A 24829-nucleotide genomic window follows, 5' to 3' on the forward strand; every position below is an offset into this window, starting at 1 on the left:
AAAGACACGCATATTGTAATAATGAGAAATTGTTTTACGATCACACACTTTCCATATGAAATTAGCTTCCGACATGAAACTGTGCCACAGAGTAAAAAACTCTGTCTTTGTATTCACAATAGACCATAACTGAGGTTCCGTAGATCACACTGTTTTTCTAGACTATGTATTAAAACGGTATTGTGAAGTAGATTTTTTTACGTACACCGCTTATCATGAACAGGAGGGATTTATAAGACTTATAGCATCAACTCTTTTTAAATAGGCTCTAGGTAGTTAGAAGAGAGGTAGTTAAAAGGCCCTAAATGCTATTTTTGTCGTACATTTGCATGCATATTTTTAATTCGGTTTGGGACGTGTCTACTTATTGCGCTCTCCATTCGAGAAAATTTTGGAAATTAAAATCAAAACTTAAATATGCAATGCAGCCAGCATTATTTTATATAACCCACAAACAAATTAACCTTACGGAAGAAGGTATCCTTAACTCGGCAGTCGCAGTAATTAACCGCAATTTGCATAATAATATAATTGAACGATGGTCACGGAAACATTTATTTTTACGGATCTGTAAGTTATGTTTCCAAAGGGTTTGCACTACACCATCATGGAGGTGTTTATCCCATGTATCTCATGATGCTTTGTAATTTATGTACGATATAACTTTGCTAAAATAAATAAGGTAAATGAGGTGACACATAAAACTCAAAAACATAAACTAAAATTCTGAACTTTAACATGCGAACACCATCATCTTGCAAAAACATTGAATTTCACCAAGTAATGGAGCATAACACCGAACTGTAATCGCATTACGCTCTCCGCCGACTTTTAACGAAAACACTTAAGTTCCACAGGAAGCTTTGTTTAACCCCAAACAAACACGGAAAAGGGTTAATGAAATAATAAAGTACATTAATTAATATAAAAAACACCGGCCGACCACTGGGGGCGGATAACTAGATTTATAAGACGATTCTCCTACAAAATTAAGTAGGTGCAAGTGACGTGAGGTAGCGAGTTCATCAACTTATTCTAGAAATCGTCTACGGTAAAGTTAGTAATAGATTACATTAAAAAAAAACTCAAAAAAAAAGGATCATAATGTTAAACATTATGGACTGATGATTTGAAGAAGGTGGCTGGCAGCGGATGGATGCGGGCTGCCCAGGACCGGGATGGTTGGCGCTCTTTGGGGGAGGCCTACGTTCAGCAGTGGACGGCGATAGGCTGAGATGATGATGATGAATGTTAAACAGTAACAAATATTAAACGCATGCATCGAGAGGAATGTCTAAGACCGCCAAAAACCCTCAGTGCGCGACGTGTCGCGGTTTCGATCCTCGTGTTGGACAGGCGTTGGTGTGATCCACGTATGCTTATAATAATGTTGCTTTGCATGTTTGCAAGGTTTAAATACCTTATTTCAAGAGTCTTACACTTAAAGAAAGAATTTACGCAATCAAATGACTCGTCACATTGTATATAATTTACTCAATAAAAGTTATTTACATCTCCTAACAATGCTAATATTCACCTTCGTCCTAACGTAAATGTATGTAAGACAAGAAGCCACCGCTACCGCTTATGAAATGAACCAGCGCATAACACTGAAACACTCTGTAGTCATTTTGCGGATAAAAGGTTAAAAGCCAGGTGGAATGACTACCTGAAAAGTGTTAATATTTTTGCATTGGCCTCGCTGGGGTCCTAATGGAAAAAGTGTGGCAGTCTACTTACCACCCACACCGATTAACACGCGGCTTATAAAAATCCTTTCAATATATTTAATACAGATTTCGTATAAGCTTAAAAACAAGTATTTTTTGGTCACTTTTTTTAACCAGGTCCTACTGAATGTTTAATATCTTTATCATGTAACTAAAGGAACTTCTAAACAGTCACACTTTTTTTTTAATCGGCCTTTTGCAACTTGAAACATTTTCCTGGTGAAATCGTAGGTAAATCTTAACAATACAGGATTAATAAAATATAGGGGGCCTTCAACGGAAAAATCAGAACCTGCAGAAGCGACATTATTTCAAATATTTTTTATAACGCCTCTATAATACCACATTGAGTTGGTCGCGTATTGATTGACACACATAGGGCACCCATTAAGTGCACGACACCTTTGTCCACTAATAGGTCGGCTGTAAACACTAGATTCTATCGAAATTAGTGTGCACGTAATGTATATGACCGAACATAACTTAGAATAAAGAATACTTTCAAAGTTTTATCATTACTTCCAGCCTCTGATGACATAGCGGGGGAGGAAACTCCCTCCGTTCTTCTTTTTTAAGAAGATCAGAACTAGAAAATAATGAAAGAAACATATTTTTTTTATGAAATGTGTAACTAAAATGCGATTAAAAATATTTTGATAGTAAACATAATATGTACATCACCCTTTGGAACATACTACTCAGCTGAGTGAGGTATCCATCACATAATTTCTAAATAGGTTAATTTAACGTTATTATTTTTATTATTCGATACAAATAGCAATTCTGTTACTAACATTTATTGATCATTATAACTTGTTTATTGCCACCTGATAAGTGATGGTACAAATAAATATGTATTTCATGAAGGACACAAACTTCTTATTGAAAACACAAGACAAATCAGTTCAGTTTGAACTTAACACACGAACAAAGACTTGGAACAACATATTATAAAACACATAGGTTGGTAAAAAGTTTTATAAACAAAAGCAACAGCATTCGAAAGCCATTACGCGGGAACACGACTCCACCGTGCTGTAACACCACAGACCTATGTCACTGGATACGCATATTGTTTCAAACGAAATTACCCAAACTTTTGTAAACCTACTGCGGACATCGAGCAAGTATTGTGTATTGTAAATAAAACCTTATTGCGTACATACAATATGATACATTTTTCAACGACGTTGACAAACTTTTTTTTTAATTGTCGCCATTGTTGGCCGAAGTGGACAGGTAGAATAAGATGACAATAGAATGATATACAACCTCTGTAGTTTATTAGTGTCCCTGACCTTTGATTGGGACGGGTAAGTCTTAGTTATTTATAAATTGAGTTGCTATGATTCATTATAGTGTTTTATTTAATGTAAAAATATTAGCCGCATCGTTTATAGCGTCATGAGACTATTATTTTTATATGAGTAAGTACCATTTTATTGCCATCGTCGCGCTCTGGTCATGCAATGAAATATGTACCTAAAATTGTCTGACAGAAAATAATATTTTAAAGAATACATAAATTACTGGAAACCTTTAGTATCAAGAAAGAGTATGGTTTTTACTCTAGGTACGTCCATTTTTGTTAGTATTTCATAAATATTAATTACCCTTATATATTTGTATAGTATAAAAAATAACATAAATAGTCACATGAATACACAATCTAATTCCAAATCTAATTAAAATAAGTTCAATCACATCCAGATTAGTTAAGTCCTTGTAAAAAACTTTGTTCCCCATAAATCTGCATTAAGTTTTGCGTGGCGGTGTGCACGAGGAGTTATGGCGCGCCAGTATCGCCAACAGGTGTACACTGCTACTTTTTATAATACTCAGCTATATTGGGTATAATGAAGCTATATTGTAGCTTATTCGATGTTCGGAAAATGGGAAAAATTTTGCCGTGCTGTGGCCGGAAAGTTCTATTAAAAATTTTAATAGAATTATATATTTGTAATTTTGGAAGCTTTCCTAAACTCCTGGTCTAATTTTCCTTCTTGAATATTGCTAGCCTCTTTATTTCTCGCGATTTCTGGCCCAGTCAAATACAATATTAAATTCTAAATAGAATATCTCAAACATCCAAAATTAATTCTAATAGAATCGTATTAAAAATGATCTGAAACCCACATTTGTCTTTATTAAAAATGATAATGATTATTTATTCCCGCCTCTGTGTTAGCAAGACGGTAAGCTTATTAAGTGAACGCAATAAATGTTTCGCACCCCTGGGCCCTGCACCGCTTCATATATCTGAGCATTATTCGCGTGATTTGTGACCGCACCCTGTAGCTTAGGGGGGTTCACTTTGTTCTAGCAGTTCCTACTTCAGTTATTACGTTTGTTTAGTTAAGAAGGCTACGGAAATGAAGGCAAAACGGTTTTATAGGCAATTGAAAAGTTTAAAAGATCAAATTTATTGCGGAATTAAAATCGATACCAAATTTTAGACTGACTTAATATTTGGAACTTAGCTTAACCATTGTATCCAACGTAATGTTTAAATGTGTGATCTGTTTCTTGATAAATATGTATAATGAAACTTATAAAATCCTGTCCTGTAAACCCGCTGAAAAGCCTCCAGCCGTACAAGGAAGCCATCAAGATAACAGGACAATAAGAAAATTAAAGAATTAATTAAAAATTCCCGCAGGAACACTAAATGCTAAGTAGTTTTAATCAGCGAAAGCAATAAATACAGAGTCGTTCTCCATTTCTCGTTAGCCAGCACTTGCAGAAGTTCAACGTAAAAAGCTATAAAAACGTCTGAAGTTTAATGAGGCACGCTGCACACCTGTTGTCGTTGTAACTGGTATCGGTAAGTTACCTAACTTTATACCTAGACTCTAAGCTTTTGTCTAGATTGCTGTTATTCCAGTTGATTTTATCGAAAAGAATAAGCATTTCTCCGTACCTATCTTATGCAAAGTAATAGTAATAAACAAATCTTTTAAATTTTAAATAATTAAATTAAAATTTATTTCAATTCTGCTATCGCCGCGTTAACCTCCAGTCTGGAAGCTTAAAAAAGCAATGGGAAATTAAATTTCCCCTTCACAATTCATCATAACTTGACACCTTAATACCGCGAAACCGCAGACAATTTAAAAACTCAATTATGACAGCAAAAATCTCTTCATCCAATCCTTAGATCCAAAGTAAGCTGAATGTTTCAAATTAAATTGGGTAGCATCAGAAAAATCTTACATAATCCGGATGACATGGAAGGGTGTCAGCGCACTAACTTTTTTAATTAATTCGGGCAAAGGTGCCAACTAATTACTGCGTGTAAATGAACGCGTCAAAGTTTTGATTAATAACTTGCATTATTTAAACTTGTGGATGAAGTTTTGAAGGTATGAAAACGTGGGATACCGCAAGTCACTAAGTGAGATGGTAATATATTAAGGTTACGTATTAATTATAGTGCTAAGTTTGTGGGAAATTGGACTGCGGGCAGAATTTGGTGCTAAGGAATTTGGACACGCGGAATAATTGGAGATCGTAATAAATCAGTTTTTGTATGGTTCGCAGATGTTAGTCTCCTCTCAATTATAGCATATTCGTATCGAAGTGCTTTAAATTAGTAAAATCATTCAGCAACTATGTTTTGAAATCCTAAAAATATCCCAACATTTTCTCAAATACTTAAGTTACAACAAACACCTCACGACGTGAAAATATTCCGCATAAGAAAGATTTAAGTAATAAACCAAGATGGTTTCCGCTTCAAGGCCTTAAGCGCAATATCCATTAAAAGTAAAACTGCCATCATAGAGGAACATGCAGTTAATATTAAGCTGCATCCTAACAACTTAAGTTGCGTCAAGTTAAGTGTAAGTTAAACCGAGTAATTTATCAAGCGACAGGTGTTTGCGGGTAATGTACTGTTCCAAGTTACCTCCCAAACTTGTGGTACACGATAACTTGGGACTTGGGCTATTTTGGAAAACTTGCGTTAAGGATGCTGGAATGCAATTTGGTTTTGTGATTTTGTTGAACTTTGATACATTTTTATGTTCTTTTATGTAAATTTATTTGATTTCGTGTATTACATAGTAAGTGTTTTAAAAAAGCTGTTTATGACATGTCGTATCTTCACGAAGCAATTCTTGCTAATGAACAGTATTTATTTTACTCATGAAAGGAGGCTTGTTATTGTTTAAGTGCTAATAAAACAAAACAATAACACTTGAAGAAACAGGCCACTGCACACCTTCACAAATTGGTTCAGATTTGTTTCCCCAAATACGTTTATTCATCAAAACAAGCAGGGGAACAAATCAAAACTTCTTGGAATAATAATCGCTCGATTACGTACGAGTACTCGAGTTCTCGATCCCGAACGAGATATCTGATTAAGTTTAATAAAGTGCCGTAAATATGTTTCGTGGAGTGCAATCGATATGATTGAGTTCAGTGGACCGAGTAAACGCGAGTTAGGAGTTCTGTAGGGATCGGAGCTCTTCAACATTGTGTTATTAGCTTCAGGCTTCGGGAACTGTTTCAGTTTCGATATTTTGAACTACCTTTACCTACTTTTTATTTTAAAGCTTGATGTTAGTTATGATTCGATTAGTTTGCAAATTTTGTTTGAAAATGTTCAAGCAATGTATTTTTTGTAATAGTAGGTGTAGTACACAAAATGAAAAGTTTCACAATTATCGCTCTCTAGATTACACCGAGCGAATAAGATTAACTGTTTTCCAAAAACTTCAATTTCTCAATCATCGTATTTTGGGCAATACCTAGATCTTATCAAGAATTTAGATGAATGCGTCAAATCTTATATTTATTGATACCACCATAGACGTTGGTATCACCACTACCATGGTATTTTTCCTTCGCGTCAGAACTTAAAATTGAATTTGCTCATACTACGAGATACAAACTTATGACATCATATCACATTGCAATAAAAACATTCAATAATTGGAATGTTAACATAGGAACAGCATTTATGAAGCCTACATACAAAGGCTAGACCTAGCTCGGGAGCAGCGGAGCGTGTGAGCAGGGCACACCGGGAGCTAAATGATAAAAACTTGGGAGAAGGGACAGTGCAAGTGGTGCAAGACGGACTAGATTCAGGGAATCTATTGTTACTATACAATAGCGTATACCGTTAAATAGTTTGGTTTCTTGATATTTGCTGTTCTTTTACACATATTTGGTTTCGGTTTTTCTTTTGGTTGCTAGTTTCCAGAGGATCCGAAGTAAATGATCTTTAAAATTTTTAACAGTCTTATAAGCCTCTGAAATAGTCTAAAAAGGTTATTATATGAGTTTATGATAGCAGAATTATGCAGGATCTAATAATAAATATATTAATTTTATTTATCTAATAATAATTTAGTGCTTACTTACTTGCTCGACGTATTTATCTTGCCAGAAAGATCCTCGGATTTGCTTACCCCAATCTTGACGGGAATCATTTTGCCTTGAATTTTATACCTATTTGTTTAAACAAGAACTATGTTCACCGTTTTCCGTATCTCTCATTGTGTCCCCGGCGCACCTCTCGATCGGTTGTATCGAGTTGGCGACACAAACGTTTAAAAACGTCGAGCACACGCGACCGGCGCTGGCAGCTAATATCGTGCGGTAATACCTCAGCGGCCAGCGGGAATACCACCTTTATGCACTTTCAGACTCTTTCATAACAGTAGTCTGAAAAAGCAATGCTTTTTAAAAGTAGTTGTTCGGAAAGATCCTTTTTTTTCTAAACGATATGTCCTGTTGAATATGGAAGAAGCTTAAGTACATTTTTAGGTGCTTTTCTAATAGGCAGAGTTTGTGACTATTGCCGAATTAAATACAGATCAGTAAAAAGTCTAAAACCGTGGGCTTGAAAGTGTCGAAGATCATTTTTGGAACAGATCAACGCAGACAGGACAACTTGTGCGCCTGCTTTGACTGCGCGCCCGACTATTGAGTATTTGAACTTTGCTACGCGTACGAAGGGACCTAGTATGACGTAGAACCGTGTTAATTTCGCAAGTGAACAATCTTCGTCCTTTGAAGCTAATCACACGATATTTACCCGCAATCAACGACACTCCCCCAAGACTACTTATACTCATGCATCAGGTGGGGCCACACAATCAACGGGTTAACTGGCAGAAGAAACGCAATTCACTGAACAGATTCTTCATCTCTTTCGACATGTTAAGCCCTTTTTGAAGTAATTATTTTACTAACCATATTTTTCATATGTTCAATAACGTTAAACGTAACAGGTCAGCTGCCTGTTACGGCAGCCATATATTTCCATAACCTTAATTGAAAACAAAGTTGACTTTGCTATAAATTTCATTTTTATAATACTACGAGTATTAGACTTGTATAAAACAAGTTAGGTAGTTTTTACACTTTCAAAGAAGTCCCCATACAAGTGAGGTTGGCGAATAAAGTCTCTGTTTCCTCTTGTTTTGTGGCCACACCGGCAGGTAAATTAGTTAGCTAGCTAACATTAATAGCGTCTCGATCTGGTCGTACCGTGCAGCCTGCAGCCGTACACCTCACGTATTCCAACTAGCGAATATTGTACCGTCTGTTATGAGTATTTATTTTAAATTTAGAGGAAGGATGAAAGATGACAGAGATTTTCTGCTGAAAATTTAGAGGCGCTTATTGTGCCCTATACCTGTTACAATTAAAAACTCAGTCGTCGTCGTTCTTTCTCTCCGAGATGTTTTGACAAGAATGAACAAGTCAGTAAAATACACGTAACTTAACAAAAATATGTACTAAAAGTTATTCAAGTGCTTTTACCTAAACTGTAAATTGAATATCAAAGTTACGAAGAAAAATCCCTTTCAAAATTATTATGACAACACAAAAACATGAAAGTGACATCACATAATACCTTCTTAAACTTTACCTACGTAAATAACGTTATTCAGCTGCAAGAAAAAATACAAACACTCAAGAACTCTATTACAGGAGTACATAATTTTCAAACTAATTTCAAGTTTGCTATACTTTTGAATAATACAGTGAAGTTTGAGTTGACGGCGCTCGCTCAAAATAAAACGATGGTAAATATGTTAGCGAGGAAGCTTACGCGCTATTAAACATCCTTCACTTGTTGTACTTTCACTTTTCTTTAAGGTAAATGGAATAAGGGATAGGTAGACGTAATAATATGCTGAGTAGAGAATGAAATTGTTTATTTTGTTTTCGTGTTCTGAAATTTCGAATGCACGTTCTCTTTTGTATAATATTGATGACAACTTTTCCATTTAGAAGCTCTTTATATTTACTTATTCTCTCCACTATAAATTACGTTATTTTTGCAGGATTTCAGTCAATTGTTTTATGAATTAAGCTGGACAATCCTACACAAACTGATTAACCATCTATCATAGTTGTTTCAGTAGCCATTTGTTTCCAAACTAAACGTAGTTCACAATTATACTCGCTGGCAGCAAATCCGCGGGCCATCGCCGATATACATCACTCGGCGTCCCGGACCTCACCGGGACAGTCCCATTGTTTTCCGGGATTTCCACCGAGTCCCGGTAATACCCAACATTAGTTTGGATTCCAAACGGACATATTACTGTACTTTGCGACTTTTCTTTATAATTCCTACTATTAGTATTAATGCATGTTAGTGAATTCCCCCGTGGCTGAATGGATGGCCGGGTTTATAACGATCTATTTTGCGGTGGTTATAAATTATTCTACGTTTAGGTTTGTTTTAGTTAACGCTGATTAAACCTGGACATGGTTCTAGACTCCACATTCAGAGTCACGTTAGTTAATTTTCAAAGTAGTCTTTTATACTGCAGAAATGTTGACAACGTCGATAGAGTCTAACGTTATAAAACATTTTTTTTGTTCTCAAATTGAAATCTTATTTACTATAAAAAGTCTTGCATTGTTTTGTCTTCGTTATCTTGTATTGTGTAAATGGGTTTGTCCAAAGGTTGTTTAAGACACGGTGGTCGAGCACGAGTTGTACAACGCAGTACAAGCCCAATGATTGTTGGAGCCGCGATAATAGCAGGTTCGATGTGGTGGCAACATACGAGTAATGCCTGATTACCACACCGTAATAACGTATTTCCTTTAACAGTTGTGCAATAGTCAGGGTGGAACTACCACATACAAGTACCTAAAATATATTTTCAATATTTACAAGTTTTTTTTTGTATATGTGGAACTTAATTAATCAACGCGAACCACAGGATAAAAGCAGGTCATCTCAAAGCCTCGTCATTTGTTTTGTTTTAAACAGAATTTTAAATGCAAATGTCGGATAGAACGTTTTTGAAAGTACCAGCTTATACTCCCACTTGTGGGCATAGGCCTCTTCCCATATAGAGACGGTTTGAGCATTAATCACCTCGCTAGTTCTCTGCCGGCAATTTCAGATTACAATATTTGGAATCCAGGTTTCATTACAATGTTTGCCTACACCGTTTATCAGTAACGTTTCCGTGCGAGAATTTTACCAATCATTCCCATGTTCTTTTCTCTTTAAATGAAATCTAATACACTAGTATATTAAATGATTAATACCTAGCAAAATAATAAACAATATCCTTGCCAAAGGCGTATATCCCCCCTTCCCACATACCGCATCAAACGAGTGAGCTCGTATCGGATACATTGTGCAATTCCGTCCAATATCAAAATGCATCTTTTGAATGGATGTAATCCCGGTGTAATCCGATTATATGGGACGTCGCGATGCGTGCCCGGGGGTGGTCACCTGCAACCGTTTTCCACTATTTAGGTATACATATAGATATGTTATGTAGAGTGAATTGGTTATATTTTAGAACGATATTCAATAGATTTTTTTTAGGAGATTTAAATATAGGTTGTGAGATCAGTGAGATGTATTGTATCCTTATTCGTTGTGAATTCAAATCATTGAGCAACTTTTGTTTTGGATTTTCTTTCGTTCAAGTGGCTGCCTAACTTTGACTCATTACTTTAATATAATTTAAACATAGATAAGAAAAATATGTGGGTTTCCTCTTATTATGCACACTATGTCTTCTTTTTGTGTGGGTATCCTTAGAGTCGCATGAATAACTTTCAAACTATTGATTTTTCCTTCAAAGAGGCAAATTACTCAACATTTTTTTTTTTTAAATACCAATATAGATGATGATATGCTCTTAAAAATTTGTGAAACACTCAGAAAAAAAACCTCGTTTATTTAATGCTGAAACCTGCCTGCATATAATGTTGGCTAACACAAACAATTGTGTAACATTAAAACAAAGTGATCAGATGACATTGAGCAGTGCTATTGAACTGTTTGTACAAATGTTGTCCTCCGTATTCACAATATTCAGAACTGCAGGATAATGTACTGACAATTATTATTTGTATCCAGTAATCATTTAGTAGGTAATTTATGATATTGGTTTACTTACATGTCTAGTATTTTAAATGGTTATAATTGAGAAGGTCCTGAGAAACTATGGTATTTTATTAAAAAAAATAGATAGATAGTAGAGAAGTAAGCCATGGTACATTGATCATGAACATGTGGTGTAAATTAATACAAATGGAACTCTTATAAATGATGCTCCGCTGTCTATCCGTTCGTCTGTGACATGGTTGTATCTTATGAGCAATGACAGAAGAAAATATCACAGATGATTCTGTTTCCAGTATAAAAACCACCAAATCATTTTTCTAAAAGCCCATTTGTATGGAATCTTCAATATTAAGAGCATGACTTGCACTTGACCGATTATTTTCTAAACTTATTTTGCAGTATTCACAGAAATATTAATAATCCTAATCCTTTCATTTAAAGTATTAACAATCAGCTCCGAACCAGATCTTAAGCTTGTTTTGTATTACACTAAGCTCCAGTTGATGACGTAGCGATTCCCGATGGAACCAATTAATCACTTAACAAATGGAAGGTAGAAAGACTGTTATTGAGCATTCGTTTGCAAATCTTTTAAATTTATAAGGTTTGGTACACACTGAACGTATAAACGGATAAAAGATTTAAAGGGGACGTATCGGACAAGAGTTGCTGAAGATTGTAATGCGTTATAACATCCAAAATATATTTACATTCAGGTACTGCAGTTGAATTCTACCTGGTACTAAAGTTTACTAGTTTTCTTTTTGTATAAGGAATATAAAGTATGTAATAATCAGGAATCGAGTAATACTCGTTATGTAAAAGCTGTTCCATCTACCTTCGTTTACCTTCTAAAAATCATTATAATTACATTATCATCACAATTGTATTTTAATAGCAAAATAAAAGTTTTACAAAAATCTTAACCATTCATGTTAAACAAAATTCGTCTAGCCTTTTACTTCAGTTCTGAGTTCATGTCTAGTTAACACAAAATGATTTGTATCCAACAGTACTTACTGCCCACTCCAACTATAATTATCTAATAAAAGATATTTTATTCTAGCAATTAAGTACATACCATCTGAAATTAGCAATTCATATAAGAATAACGGTCACAGCTTATTTAATTCGCAAATTAATGTAACTTGTCTTATCAAGTCGTTCACCTTAGTATATTATAAACTTATTTACAGACATAAAATGTAAATTTTATAGCTACAACTCGCCTACTAAAACATAACTGATAGTTCGTAAAGTCTACCACGTCTTAAATTAATAATAGTATGGTTGTAGAAACGTGACAGCGCTATACAGGCCATAGAGCTGCATCTCTGTTCCTCACTGGCAAGAAAATTACTTTAAGACGTGGTGATAGGCTCCCTAGTCACTAATAAGGTTTTATTCAGCTTCGAATTAATAATACTTAGTACAAATGTAGTATTAGACAGCAAATGTAGATGTAGACCAAATCCTTGACCTGTGTCTGAGCATGAATTGCGGAGGTGAGACGACACTATACATTGTATTGCGCCGTCTCGCTTCTATGGCACTATATTTATTTAGAACGACGCTCGCTTTATGTACTTTAAACCCTCTATCGCAAGGGAATTCACAATCGTTCTAGTTACATGCACAAAGACAAAAAGTTTTAGATCACACAAATGTTTGTTCTACGCGGGGATCGAAACCGCGACACGTCAGCGTCAAAGTGACCTCAATCTTTTGGTTATCCGCTTTTTTCTTCAACGACTATGAGTTAAGAATGTTAAGATACCAGAGGAAGATATTTTCTTGAAAAACAAGAGAAGCTAATTATTTAATTGCATGTTTAAACAAAGACACACTGAACAGGTAAGTATACACTGGTAAATATAAAGTGGTTGAGTTGAAATTTGCATAATGAAACAGATAAAAATCTCACTAATAAACGTCTGTGTTCTTATTTAGGTAAACATACTTATTCCGTATTAAAATTCAGACAAATTGGACTGTAAATAAAATATCTTTAAAGAATGTCAATAGAATTATATTATATAGGGTCAAATATTAATAATTCCTTTGTATTCCGACCCTAAGCTGTACAATATTCGGGCGCGCGTGACGCTGCATGAAACGCGCGTCTGACGCCGGCCTTTTGTTTGCCCCTTCCAAATTTACCGTTATAATAAATTGTATTAACACCACTTTGTATAGAAACGAGATTTTTAAGGAAATTTCTGGATAGAATGAATGGCCTGACCATTCCTGTGATCTTATGAGGAAAATTTGTTTTTCATCTAGTAATCTGGATTTATGATATCGTCATTCCTAATCAGCATTTATTGAAATAAGGTAACCATTGTATTTTTCAATCTTTCATATAATATTAATTAAAGTATATTTTTGAAAAAATCCAATTTTCATACATTATCCTGACAACAATTTTTTTTGGTTTGTTCTCATTCATGATAATTCAGTTTCGTATAGTTTTATCGATATACAAGGGGTCTTAGAGCAATTAGAGATAAAATAAATACAGATATACTCAGTACCATTTTTTTATTAGTCATGTATGCTAAATTGCAATAAAAAAGTAAGTTTTCAAAGCTAAAACTAAGGCAAATTAACATAAAGTAAAATTTTGTCCTAAAATATACAAATTCAGTTCAAATATTACTGGGTTGTTAGATCAATCCAGTTATATCTAAACTTATGCGGTTTACGACATAAGTTTTCATAGCGACTATCTTGACCGACGATCAAAAAATTGGAAAAGTTAAATAACCAATCAGAAGTCAAATGGAATATGAAGGTTGTCACAAATTACAGGAAATCGTTTCATGGTACTTCGACCCAACTAATGTTTTCAGTTTTATGGCCAGTGTTTCAATAATTGTCTGCATTAAAAATTATAATCATTTTTTAATGATATGCTTATCATGAGTTTTTAGCCGAGGGCGGAATTCTGACTGGCTGTTGAGCCGCAACTTGCGAAAGACCTATGTCCAGCAGTGGACAGGAATAGGCTGAGTTGAAATTACCATTACCTGGAACCAATAAAATATGTGTAATATGTGTAAAATAATTACTTATAAAATATATATGAAACTTAAAATATTTATACAGCTCCCACAATAGTTGAAAATATTTAAGCACACCTAGCAACAAGCAGCGTCTATTTTTACCAGGAGCCACTCGACGACACATCCAAATAAGCACAATCGAATTGAAATTTGCCTAATAAAACAGATTGGAACATAATGGAAAACGACGTGCGTCTATTTCAGTGGGTACGGTCCGTCTGTCCGTACGTCCGTCCGTGCGGCGCCGGCCACGAACCGGAACGTGAAACTTTAATCGTTGGCCGGCACTTCACCGGCTATTTTTGTCCGACTATTTTTGATATCATATCATTTGAAATTTATAATAGGTTTCATTTGGAGTGAATTTTACTGAAAAATGATGGGAAAATTAGAGTTAATTTATAATTTGGGATACAAATGTTTTTTAATCATTCATATCAATAGTGTGGTAATTTATTAGTCTACTTTTGAATACGAGCAAAACAAAATTCGACCTACTTTGATTTTATTACCTTTTTTCGCTATCCCTTTTTTCCTATATCTGTATTAGGCTACATAGTAAATGATTTCCAAAGTATCTAAGTTTAAAACCGCTTCTGTTTTGTCCTCAGGTATGGTGGTGAATGGCTTCGTGAACGTGGTGATCACCACTATTGAGAAGAGGTTCGGCCTGAGGTCCATGCAGACTGGAGTCATAGCTGGAGGGTGAGTACTCTACAATGTAGGCAGAAAGATATTTAGATCTGGATGAAAATAATGATAACACTTATGTCATGTTTGTCTTTAAGTTGACATCGTTGGGAAGTTTGATGAATAGATTAAATATTTAATTTCCTTAAAAAACATTAAATAGCAACCTTTTTTTGTCAAGGTTGTACTGTAACCAATCTAGAAGCGATTTTGTCGCATGGTAATTACCTAACTAGCAAATTCAACAGCATAGTCATTTTGCAGTCAAGAAAATTTATTTTTCTGCATGCATGCATTTTTGACAGCGATGTTACTATAGCTTTAAAAACCAGAAAGTAGGTACTAACTAGAGGCTTTTATACTTCATAGAAAGATTGACCTTAAACATAGCTTGAGCTTAAACATAGACCTTTATTTGACGTTTCCAGAAACATCATGCAACTTGCAATACTCTCCTGCCAGTGCCATGAAGTTTTGAAAATTGTGTGAAAAATCCTCTAGGTCAAAAATTTCTTAAACGGTAAATCTCATAATCCCCATATTTCAGTTACGACATGGCATCGTTCGCGTGCCTCGCCCCGGTCACGTACCTGGGCGGGCGCGCCGGCTCCTCCAAGCCGCGCTGGCTGGGGCTCGGCGTGCTGCTCATGGGCACCGGCTCGCTGCTGTTCGCTCTGCCGCACTTCCTCGTGCCCAACTACAGGATCGCCGGGAATGAGGCCGCTGATGTCTGCACGCCTAATAGGACGGTGAGATACATGCTCCTTTATTTGGTTACGGTAAAAGATTTAAGATATAACATCTTGAACACATTCAGAGATTAGATTGAAGAAAGATTAGTCGTTGAATGTTGGTAATTAATAAGACTTAGAATTGATAGGAATATCAGAAAAGAAAAAATAACAATATGTCGTTAAAAACTTATTAAACATTTTGTTTGCTTTAGTGAAATTTGTAATTTTGGTATTGATGGAAGAAACAGAATTGTTTGCAACGTTTTTAGACGACCATTATGTTTTGCCCCTTTGAATAAAAATCAAAATAAATGTGACTTTGCATGGTATCCTATACATATGTATAACACTCTGGCACCTGTAAACAGCGAGCAACCTTACCTCCACGAACAAATCTTGAACACAAACAACATAATCCCCAAGCAAACGGTATTAATTAACAATCCTGCCCAGTGTCCAGTTTCAATTATAAGTTTCCTATTCGAATGTCCATTCAATTTTCCGTTCTACTCAAACTTTAGGCACTTGCTTGTCGATCTCAAATCTGAATGAATGAACTTGTATGGAATGCATTCAGCTCCACAATACCGGCCTTCAACAATGAGATTAAACTGTTTAATCGGATTTGACAATCACATCATCGTTTCGTCAGAACTATTTTCACAGAGACCGTGGAGGTTGCATGTCATTTGTTTTGCAACTCCATATTAATTAATATTTTGTGCTAATGATTTTTATAGAAATTTTTGACACGAATCTTGTTTAATGAATAAAAGTGAGAGTGAATTGAAGGTCATTTTTGTATCGTTTAAATTGGCATAGTTTTTTTTGATAAAACGAGAGAAAATTATTATTTATGTTGATATTTAGAAGTTTTAGTTTGAAAGTATTTCTAAGTGAGTCTAAGTGTGGTAAATTATGGCATAATTCTTTATTTAAATGTATTTTATGTTATTTTCTAAATTCATAATTAGAGAAAATGCAAGCTTTCTACATTTAAAAATCTAAATTATTCACCTATCAATAGCCCAATGAAATAGTTTTTAGGTTTAACCTTTTCACATAATACATATACACATAGTGGTTTCTTAGGTTTACGCGAATGTTAGACATTGAAATGAAACGACTTTTACGGATTTTATCGCGGTTTAATTTTTTGGTTTTAGTTCCCGACGTTTCGACACCTTTGCAGGTATCATGGTCACGGGCAGACTGAGATGGTGTTCGTCTTGACAGAAGATGTTGCTCGTTCTACCTTCATATTTTTAATTAATTATTTATGGTCCGACCTACGCAGTATGAGCTCACTGTGTCGTGATGTCTTGCAGCGCTGCTCTTGGGTTTAGCCTTGAGTTTTTGTATTATTGGGTCCCAAGTAGGTGATATCTTCCAGCCATCTTCTCTATTGAAATTAGGGTGTTTTTTAATCTCAATAGCCTCGCGAAACATCCTTGGTAGGAATTTGGATTCTTTAGCGAGGATCTGTGGTTGATCAAATCTAATATAATGGCTGGAGCCTTCAGCATGTTCGGCGACTGCAGACTTCGTTGAGCGGCGGTGTTTGACGTCAGCTATGTGTTCTTTTACGCGGGTCCCTATGCTTCGTTTAGTTTGACCGATATAAGAGAGGCCGCAGTCACAATCTAGTTTGTATACTCCTGCATCTTGTAGAGGTATGTGACACTTGACAGATGGTAAGGACTGGCTAATCTTCTTGGGCGGCTTGAAGTATGTTTTAATTGAAGCTCGCTTCAGGATGTAACCAATCTTGTCAGTGACTCCTCGGACGTATGGTAGTACAGCAGGCAAACGATCAACTGTGGCTGGCTTCACTCGGTTTCTGTGACGGGGCCGTGGAACTTGGAGCTTGTTGTCTCGCAGTACTTGCTTGACGTGTTGAAGCTCAGCGGCAAGGTGTCTGTCATCACAGAGTCCGTGTGCTCTCTGAAACAAAGATTTTCCCACGGTAGCTAACTGTTTAGGGTGGTGGTGAGATTCACCGTTTAAGTACCTATCTGTATGGGTCTTTTTGCGATACACGGTGTGACTTATGGTCTGATCAGGATTCCGTTTAACTAATATGTCTAGGAAGGCAAGAGATTTGTTATCCTCCAACTCCATAGTGAATTGAATTTTGTTATTTATGGAGTTGAGATGTTTTAAAAATGCATTTACTTGGTTAGATGGTAAAATTGTGAAAGTGTCATCTACGTACCGTTTATAAAACCTGGGAGTGAAAGGAGCTGTTTTTAAGGCTGTCTCCTCGAAGTCTTCCATGAATATATCGGCGACTACAGGGGATACAGGCGAGCCCATCGCTACACCATCTACTTGTACATAGAAATGATTGTTCCACAGCAGGTAGCCAGATGTGAGGCAGTGTTCTAGGAGTTCTGCATATGCTAGAGGTAAGTTGTTCTCTGCTAGCTTCTTGGAGACAATTTCAATGCAATCCTTAACCGGTAGGCATGTAAACAAGGACTGTACATCGAAACTAACCATTATTTCATTGTCATGAAGATGTAGATTTTTAATCTCATTGACAAAGTGGTATGAATCCTTCACAAACTAACAAACACGTCGGGAACTAAAACCAAAAAATTAAACCGCGATAAAATCCGTAAAAGTCGTTTCATTTCAACATATACACATTTCACATAATTTGAAACCTTTTCTAGTTCACAGTTATTGATTCGTTAGTATGTAATTACGAAGTATAAAAATAAGGTTACTACAGAAATCGATGCTTCTTTAATCGAATCAGCCTAAATTTGTTTTTAATGATTAGGTAAAATTAATAGGTATCTACTGGTTTATTTTTAAATATACATAAGTAGTAGACGGCCTGATATTGTTCGACCAACTGGAAAAGTACTTTCGCTGTATTATTTTGTTGCCATGGAAACGAAGATAGTCCGTGAAGTATTCGATACCTCATTTTGATTCGGAATTCCAAGAACATAGCAACAGGAAAAAATAAATGACGAGCGGGTACTAATGTTAGTTGCTGAGTGCCTAATTCATTTCTAAGAAACATTTTTATGATATCCTGTGACATTCCGAAGCTGATCGAGTCGCTCCTTGGGAGAGTATGTGTAGTGATAAGTCTTGTCACGTGACGAATTGAACCATTCCCAATACGCTTGAGCGTAATCTGTCAGAGTTAACAGTAGAAGAAATTCACTTGTCTAATGCAGGGGTCGGCAACCTTCGTGAAGCTTCGGCTATTTAGTTCATAACGCAAGTAGTAGTTAACTATTAAATAAAAATGTAAACCTTTAAGCTTTAGGTTTAGCTTTTACTTTAGGTTTGAAAAGATAAATTCCAATTGATATCCTGACTCTTCGGACTGAAAATATCTAATCTATATCCAGTTTTGTAACAAAGACAAAAATGGTAAAAAAGAAAATTGTTCCTTACGATTTCTAAGTAATATTTTTTATTGTGGAGGTTTATTCACTTCGAAAGTTCTACACTGAATATAACCTAACTAGACTATCACATTTATTTCCCTTATTCATTCTTGTCTCAGTCTACATCGAGCTGCGACGGCAATGTCCCAGCGGAGGGCGGCGCGTGGGCGGTGGCGGTGTTCGTGGTCGCGCAGCTGCTGCACGGCGCGGGCGCCACGCCGCTCTTCACCCTCGGCGTCACCTACATAGACGAGAACGTGTCGAAGAAGATGTCTTCTGTTTACTTAGGTGAGTGTCATTTACAGCTGTCGACAGAAATAGAAGGAGATTTGGTGATAAGAGTAAGTAACTCTTGCTAACGAGGTGACTGTAGTGTCCGACATGTCTTTTTTTTTCGAATGGGGTATCAATGTATTCTTCCGCTTTGGGTTGGCTGCCCCGGCATCGGTGGTGCAGTAGTAGCTTTACAGGCCTGCATACCGCCCCTGTGTATGAGTTCTATAATGTACATAGGTAGGTAGTGGTTGTGTAAATAGAGTTACAGTGCCTCATGCTATGGGATGATAAACTGAATTAAGAGTTTTTGTTTTTGACTGTCACGGCTTTCTTGAGATAATTCAAAATGAAGCCAAATCGACTACTTTCTTAATTACTTCATTAGATGTCTTCTTCAGTCATTGAAGTCTTCTGCTGTTATATTCTCTGCGCATCTGGGACTCGTTTTATAGTTTGAATTAATCCCATTAATTTGTAGGATTTACTTAACATTTGTTAAGTAGTGAGGAATATTTCAATCTACGCGATATTGTTATTTTGTTAAAAATTACTTACTTTTAAGCATATTTACGTCTCAAAGACACACGTTCAAAGCATTTTACGGTAGATAAACACGTGCTTTGTTTTCTTAAGTGAAATTTTCCGCCGCGTAAGCTAATGGAGTTCACCAGACGAGGTGAGAGTATCGGAGGGAGGTGTACGGGAAACCATAGTGATATCAATTTCATGGTAAGCCGACGTTATTTGAGACTACGAACATGAATCTGGTCTCTTCAGAAATAAGTGGTGTGTTACTAGTTTTAGTACTCTACCAATCAGATGATCTAAATGAAATGCTATGCTTTTTAATGGTACGTTGAGTATTAGGGCTAGATAAGTTGACTGCACGGATAGCTAAGTGGTTGAGCGTCGCGGGTTCGATCCCCGCTTTAGACAAGCAATTGTGCGATCCAGGAATGCTCGTTTTGAGTCTGGGTGTCTTTGTGCATGTGACTTGAGTGTTTGAGAAGAGAGGATTAATATCGTCGTTTTTCAATTAAAGTAGATCCATTCAAAATTAAATTACCTTCCTGCGGTTTACTAAACAAGTATCATTTAAAAGCAAAATACGTTAACATCGCTTTGTATAACAGAATGTCGGTACTTTTCCCCATAAATATGCCTTCGGCGTACCTTACCTACTCAGATACTTAAACATCGCCGTACGAAATGTAAAATACTTATTTCACAAGCGATTTCCCATGAAAATAATATTACAAAAGCTTTCTAAACGTCTCCTTATTCAAAGTTATTAACCCTCCGTGTTCCGCGGGGTGGCTAGTGCCGCAATAAACACAGGAAAGCACTTGGCGATATGACCGCGTTATGTGGTCATATGGACCCTCAACAGTTTTCACGAAAATGGGTGAGTAGTGACTGAGGGAGGTGAAGGTTAAGTAATTGCTCATGAATTCTTTTTTCTTGCAATTGCTCATAGGAGAAACTCAATGGTAGGTCCTTATCCGTAAGTAATGAGGCCATTTTAAAATATTTATGCAACTGTGTCTGGAATTACAAATGGTTACACTAGACCTATGGCTTATTACTTTTTTTAGTTTGTTCTTCTTTGTATATTTTATACATAAAATGTTTTTCACACTGTGTGCTACATAATTAACTAATTATTGTCATATAACAAAAACTTTAAATACTATGAAGCGTACTTATCTGAATAAAACAAAGTTCCCACTCCTATTGTTTACTAACACGAAGGTTAAAGTTTCGAAACTAAAATTGGAATAGATTAAAGTGAGCGATTACCAAAAAATTTTTTGTTACTTTATACAATTTTAATAATTTCAAAATTATCTGTCTTTTTGACACTAGTGAGTTTGGTTCTAATATTTACATACGCTACAAATCGAAATTACACGGGAACATAAAACCGCTATAAAATGCTACGTGTTGATCCAGGTTATAAACCATGGGTGTACCAAGTTTTATCCTAATCTGTTCAGTAGTTTTAGCTTGTAAGAGACAAACATCCATACATATTCGCGTTTATACGTCTGCCTAATACGCATCCAGGTTCATTTACCGGTGAGCCCTACCCACCTCTCACAGCAGTACAAGCTCGTCAGTCCTGAGTGTGTGCTCCGGCACCGTATTAATGCATTTCCGTGGTCCCGACTCAATTAATAGCACTTCATAGGCTTTTCCAAACTGTTTGATTATTTGCTCTCCCCTTCATATTTGATAGGATACCGTTCACTGTTTGTGTTTAGCTTAAGATCGAAAGTTGATCGGATTTGGTATAAGGGGTGCTGGCTCAACTTAATATTATAATAGTTAATTGCGTTAGGAATGGTGGGGTTAAATAAAGTGGAACAGGAATGTTGTTGTAAATAGGATTGTTGAAAAGAGATTTGGAATGAAAAAATCACATCGAAATTATTTTTCTTCTTGTTTATTGAAAGTTATACAGATATTCTGAGATAAGAGGCTGCGCTCAACACCTAGCTTGATCAATTGTCCTATACGATACGAGGATCGAACCCGTTGTATCGCGTACAGTGGTCATTGGCATGTTGACCCATGGCGTCGACTATTGATCGACTGAATCATCATTTTCTATAGGTAAGGTTCCTCTTGAACACAACTTTGTGACTAAAGCGTTTTTAAATCGCGAATGTATGTAGATCCCAAACATACAAATACAAGATAATTTGTATGTTCAGGGCCTTATTTACAATGTAGAGTCTTATAAGACCTTATCCACGTAAGGCAAAGCATCTACATATAAACAGGTTTCCAATACCGCCTTTAAACACTTGAGAAGTTTTCGCAATCTTGGATCACAAACAATTGGAATAAATCTCGGGGTGGATCCACTCTGGTCTCTGAGGACAGAGTGTGCGGAGTGCTGCCGTCAGATGGCGCGATGTGAGCGCCACTAGAGATATCGGGAGTTATGCTAGTGCAGTACAGCTGTGTTTGATGTGGCACGATTTTCTTTAGAATGTTCTGGAAAAATTGTGCTTCAGTTTTGAAACATGAATTTATTTATTTATTAGTTCGTCGTGTAAAGATGTCCAATTGTGACTAAATACGCCATTAATTCGAATTGTTTCTTTTTGAATAGGTAGGGGTTTTCTATTCGTTCTCAAGCTACAAATGTACAAGTTAGTAGTTTTAGTTTGTAGATAGGTAATAATATTTTTAGCAACGGTGATTACTAGTAACTGGGAACTGTTATAAATAAAATGAAAATTTTCAGAAAAAATATATGTATAACAGGTTTATTATGCCAAAATGACTAAAGTAATTGTCACTCCCATCAAATATACCTCCAAACTGTTAACTTAACGCAGCTGAGCGATATCAAGCTACACATATCTGGCGCTACATGCCGTGCCTTAACACTTCTAAGTCACAGCTTTTAACTGTGAAAACAGGGTCGTGGCTAAGAAACGCGATACTTATGCTTTTTACACTCTCACGTTATTCCGCCTCATGTTTGTTCTGCGGGATAATGTGCCGTAAGTGTAATGGTTCTGTATTGTGCGATCGAGGACCTCCGATCGATACGTTTGCGATTTTTATGGGGTTTGCCGAGAACGTTTTGAGGATAATACCTCAAAAAGTTGCATGAATTATGTATCATGTAACAATGGATTGCAATATCGATGAGGTTGGTATGTAAAGGAAAGTGGTGAAATGTTTTTATATATTAAGTAGTTCCGTACCCAAAGAGCGAAAATCGGCCATCTATTACTGAGGCACGGTTGTCTGTCCGTCAGTTTGTATCTCATAAACCTGATGAAATGTTGACACATGATGTATTTTTGTAGCCGCTGTTAATTCTTATAATAAATTGGCAACGATGTCACCCAACCGATTTGTTTTTATTTAAGCTATTTTTTGGATCCCTTGCCGTCGCGTCGCGAGTCTGACTCTCATTTGACCAGTTATCTTGCCAGTTTATTGTCGTGTAAAACTATAATACTACTAGCTGAACCAGCAAACGTTGTTTTGCCTGATAAATTATTTCTAGTTGTATGTATTTTTAATGCCACATTATAAAAAAATACAAACAATCAATTTCGTCAAAAAAAAAAAAATTTTTTAGTGTGAGCAACCCTTATCACTTAGGGGTATGAAAAATAGATGTTAGTCGATTCTCAGACCTACTTATTGAATACGCATATAAAATTTGGTAAAAAACGGTTAAGCCGTTTCGGATGAGTATGGTAACTAACATCGTGACATGGGAATTTTATATATTAGAAGAAGAAGATACTATACTACCTAAGCTTTTATTTTAATTTAACTAAGTTTCATTTCAAAGTCTTAAATAAGTCTAGTGCAAGTAGGTTTTCAATTTAATTACCTCTCAACGAAATTTAAATAAAGAGTACATTTTTAAGGCTTCCCTATCAATTTCATTGAAAAACTCCCCCTAAAGCCTTAAAGATCTTTTTCATGTCAGAGAATGTTTTCTCCCGGTATCACGACAGCATTCTCGAACTGAATATATATGGAGTTTTGCATTTACTTGGTTTCAGGTGTGTACTACACAATGGCGGTTGTGGGCCCAGCGATGGGCTACGTCATCGGCGGGCAAATGCTCACCATCTACACAGATTTTCTCAGCGTGGATTCAGATGCGTAAGTAACTGGGTTTTTGTAATTTAGATGTTAGTTTTTTTTATTTGAAAGTGTATTAAAAAGTTAGTAAATGTAGAAAGTCAACAAATTAATAATGACAGTTGTTGACAATGCAATTTCCAATGTATTCAAGTTGTACTTAACTACTATTTGTAAGTCCCATGGTAAGTCGTTCCGGATTTTCTAACTTCTCTCAGTTTTCTCACACACAAATGTAGCTATCAACTATTCCATCTGCAAACGACAGTCACCGACTACGCGTTTCCCGCGCTTTCCACGCCGCATCTTGTTCACATTTTTTTAATATTTCATCTCGGCAGCGACACGGCTTCATTCAGCCAACTTGCCCTCTCGCTTTCATCTCATTGTGAACCACGTACGCTGTTCAAGCAACTTTTCAGCCAAATTAATTCCACCATTTTATATTTTCATGGCTTCTGCAACGAAATATGATTTTCCGCGGCTCGAGTTTTGAACGACCTCTTTGCCATGGCTTTACTTTAATTTTACGAGTTCATAGCATTGTATACTCATTGATGTTTGTAATTAAACAAAGAAATCCATATATATTTATAAATAAATAACTCTAGTTAGTGTTTAAGCAATTTGGTAGAATTTTGTAACTTCGAGGAAACCAGAGTTATTTTTTAAATAATATGCTGTTTGCGTGCGGATTCGTTAATGCTTGTTGCATGTTAAGTGAAAAAAAGTTAACTCCCTAAGTATTCGTTCGATGCAAACATTATTAATGGTTTAAAACCTTTATTGTAGCCTAATACTTATTGTAATAATAAAATAGAGAGTTATTTTAAAAGGAACACCAATTTCTACGAAGTCTTTGTAAACAATACGCTTTAATTATAACTCAATCAAGAGCTAGGCAGAGTGCGGTTTTATTATTCTAATTTATTTTAAGAGTACC

At 35.9% G+C, this 24829-nt stretch overlaps 1 protein-coding gene across 2 annotated transcripts in view; it reads left to right on the forward strand.

Annotated features, from left to right (window-relative positions):
* LOC113501515 (solute carrier organic anion transporter family member 4A1-like) overlaps positions 1 to 24829 on the forward strand; it is a 45159-nt gene that overhangs the window by 14549 nt on the left and 5781 nt on the right. For both annotated transcript variants that reach the window (XM_026882694.1, XM_026882695.1), the window contains 4 exons: positions 14759 to 14852; positions 15385 to 15586; positions 19104 to 19272; positions 23805 to 23907. In XM_026882694.1, the coding sequence (XP_026738495.1) occupies positions 14759 to 14852; positions 15385 to 15586; positions 19104 to 19272; positions 23805 to 23907 (568 nt within the window). The remainder of the gene's footprint in view (positions 1 to 14758; positions 14853 to 15384; positions 15587 to 19103; positions 19273 to 23804; positions 23908 to 24829) is intronic.

Source organism: Trichoplusia ni, chromosome 15 (genome assembly GCF_003590095.1).
Source record: "Trichoplusia ni isolate ovarian cell line Hi5 chromosome 15, tn1, whole genome shotgun sequence".
NCBI lineage: Eukaryota > Metazoa > Arthropoda > Insecta > Lepidoptera > Noctuidae > Trichoplusia > Trichoplusia ni.